This window comes from Tachysurus vachellii, chromosome 9 (genome assembly GCF_030014155.1).
Source record: "Tachysurus vachellii isolate PV-2020 chromosome 9, HZAU_Pvac_v1, whole genome shotgun sequence".
Lineage (NCBI taxonomy): Eukaryota > Metazoa > Chordata > Actinopteri > Siluriformes > Bagridae > Tachysurus > Tachysurus vachellii.
In genome coordinates this window covers 28,388,596-28,391,095 of record NC_083468.1, presented here as the reverse complement: position 1 = coordinate 28,391,095, position 2,500 = coordinate 28,388,596, and the positions used below count along the sequence as shown (strand labels likewise).

Below are 2,500 nucleotides of genomic sequence, written 5' to 3'. Positions count from 1 at the left end.
GACGAGTGGTCTGTATGCTGTATGTGGTCTGAGTAGCTGAGGTGGGGGCGGGGCTCCGCATGACAGGGGGTGGGAATGTTTTTGTAAACAAGACACAGCGTCCACATGCTGATGGAATTTAGGGAGCACTGACTTGAGATTTGCATGATTGAAATCTCCGGTGATGATAAACAGTCTGTCGGGGTGAACATTCTGCAGGTCTGCTGTCTCTGGTGTAAATGAACAAGCAATAGTCAGGCTAAAAAACGTAAATAGCACCATATTGTATGCGGAGTGGTCGCTGCGTGGTACTGCTGCGCCGCCATCTTGGGTCTACAGACCCCCACTATGTTTAATAAACCTGTTTACAGACCACCAGTCTGTAGTGTTCACCAGTGTCCTGTATCAGTGAACAGGTCCTTCGTTTCTTCCTTCTTTTGTTCTCTGTGTCACTTTTTTCTTTATATCTAGTGTTTTAACATCAGGGTCTCTTTTCTCTTTATATTCTCTTTGGTTTTTAATGTTCCATGTTTATAAATTCAACAATTCCTCTATGTACATTCTCTACTTTACCTCTACTTGTCTCATCCTCCTCTTCACTCCTTAGTTTCTTGTGTTTGTAGTTTCCAAGTTTCCTGGATTCCTTCTTTACTATTTTTTGTGTTCATTTATAATGTTCCATGTGTGTGTGTGTGTGTGTGTGTGTGTGTGTGTGTGTGTGTGTGTGTGTGTGTGTGTGTGTGTGCGTACCGATACACTGGGTCCCAGTGGAGTCCAGACTGCTGCCGGTGCCACATTCACAGGCGAAGCTACCCATAGTGTTTTTACAGTCTCCATTCACACAGGGATTGGATAGACACTCATCAATATCTGCACACACACACACACACACACACACACACACACACACACACACACACACACTCACATTAATATTTACATTAAGACAAATGCTGGGCTCTAACAGTTAATGTAATCAGGGTTCTATAATGTTCTCCAACATGGGTCCTGAGTGTGTGGTTCTGACTCACCCTCACACACATCGGTCTCAGGCTTGAATTCAAAGCCTTTGGGGCACTGGCACACGTAGCTGCCTGGAGTGTTCCGGCAGAACCCGTTATCACACAGCAACCTGTTTCTCACACATTCATCAATGTCTGTGTCACACACACACACACACACACACACACAAAATATGTAAACAATATAGAGTGATTCCAACATTAACACACTGTAGTAAACAGTGAACTATTATGCATTAACACACACACACACACACACACACACACATACACACACCTACGCAGGTTTTCCCCGACCGGTCCACCTCAAAGCCCAGGTTACAGTTACACTTGTAGGTACTAAGCATGTTCTCACACTCTCCATTTGGACAGATATCAGGATCCAGTGCACATTCATTAATATCTGTAACAAACACAATACCACAGAGTCACAGAGTGTGTGTGTGTGTGTGTGTGTGTGTGTGTGTGTGTGTGTGTGTGTGTGTGTGTGTGTGTGTGTGTGAGTGTGAGAAAGTGTATTGGACAGAGAGACAGATATTAAGAGATAGAGAATGGTCTTACCTCTGCCATCAGTGGTAGTACCAATTCCACTAGGACACAGAGCAGCAAACTCAGCTGAAACACACACACACACACACACACACACACACACACACACACACGCGCGCGCACACACACAGGCACACACACACGCACACACACAGATGCTAACTAAGTTCTGTCTGATGCTAGCAGAGTTTGTGTATTAGTGTCTGTGTGTGCATTTGTGTATATGTGTTTGTAGGTTTATCTGTGTGTGTGTGCATTTGTGTATATGTGTGTGTAGGTTTATCTGTGTGTGTGTGCATTTGTGTGTATATGTATGTGTGTTTGTGTATACGTGTGTTTGGTGCATTTGTGTATATGTGTATGTGCGTGAATTTGTGTGTATATGTATGTGTGTATGTGTGTGTGTGTGCATTTGTGTGTATGTGTGTGCATTTTTGTGTATGTGTATGTGTGTTTGTGTATATATGTGTGTGTTTGGTGCATTTGTGTGTATATGTGTGTGTGTTTGTGTATATATGTGTGTGTGTGTTACCTGAGGTCTGTGGTGGACAGGGATGACACGGTTCTCCAAAGGCGTATTCTGTATTCGCACAGCAACATTCAGATTTTGTCAGAGCTCCAAAGAACGGCTGCACACACTGACCACGCTTATAACCTCCATAACAAGTACTGCGCATGTGTGTGTCTGTTGTACAAAAGACACATGAAAAGAATGAGTTTGTGTTTTGCGTGTGTGTGTGTGTGTGTGTGTGTGTGTGTGTGTGTGATACTCACCCACACACGTACGTCCATCAAGACCAACAGCAAGACCAGGCATACACTCACACCTGAAGGATCCCTCAGTGTTCACACAGCGGCCATTTAAACACATCCCTGGAGTCTCACACTCATCAATGTCTGAATCACACACACACACACACACACACACACACACACACACACACACACAC

The 2,500-nt window shown here is 44.2% G+C and overlaps 1 protein-coding gene across 1 annotated transcript in view; it reads right to left on the bottom strand.

Annotated features, from left to right (window-relative positions):
- Positions 1–2,500, bottom strand: part of fbn1 (fibrillin 1) — a 78,036-nt gene that overhangs the window by 38,638 nt on the left and 36,898 nt on the right. The window contains exons 16-21 of the mRNA XM_060878494.1: positions 2,325–2,447; positions 2,083–2,235; positions 1,563–1,616; positions 1,279–1,404; positions 1,011–1,136; positions 730–849 (exon numbers count right to left, since the gene is read on the bottom strand). Coding sequence (XP_060734477.1) covers positions 730–849; positions 1,011–1,136; positions 1,279–1,404; positions 1,563–1,616; positions 2,083–2,235; positions 2,325–2,447 — 702 coding nt within the window. The remainder of the gene's footprint in view (positions 1–729; positions 850–1,010; positions 1,137–1,278; positions 1,405–1,562; positions 1,617–2,082; positions 2,236–2,324; positions 2,448–2,500) is intronic.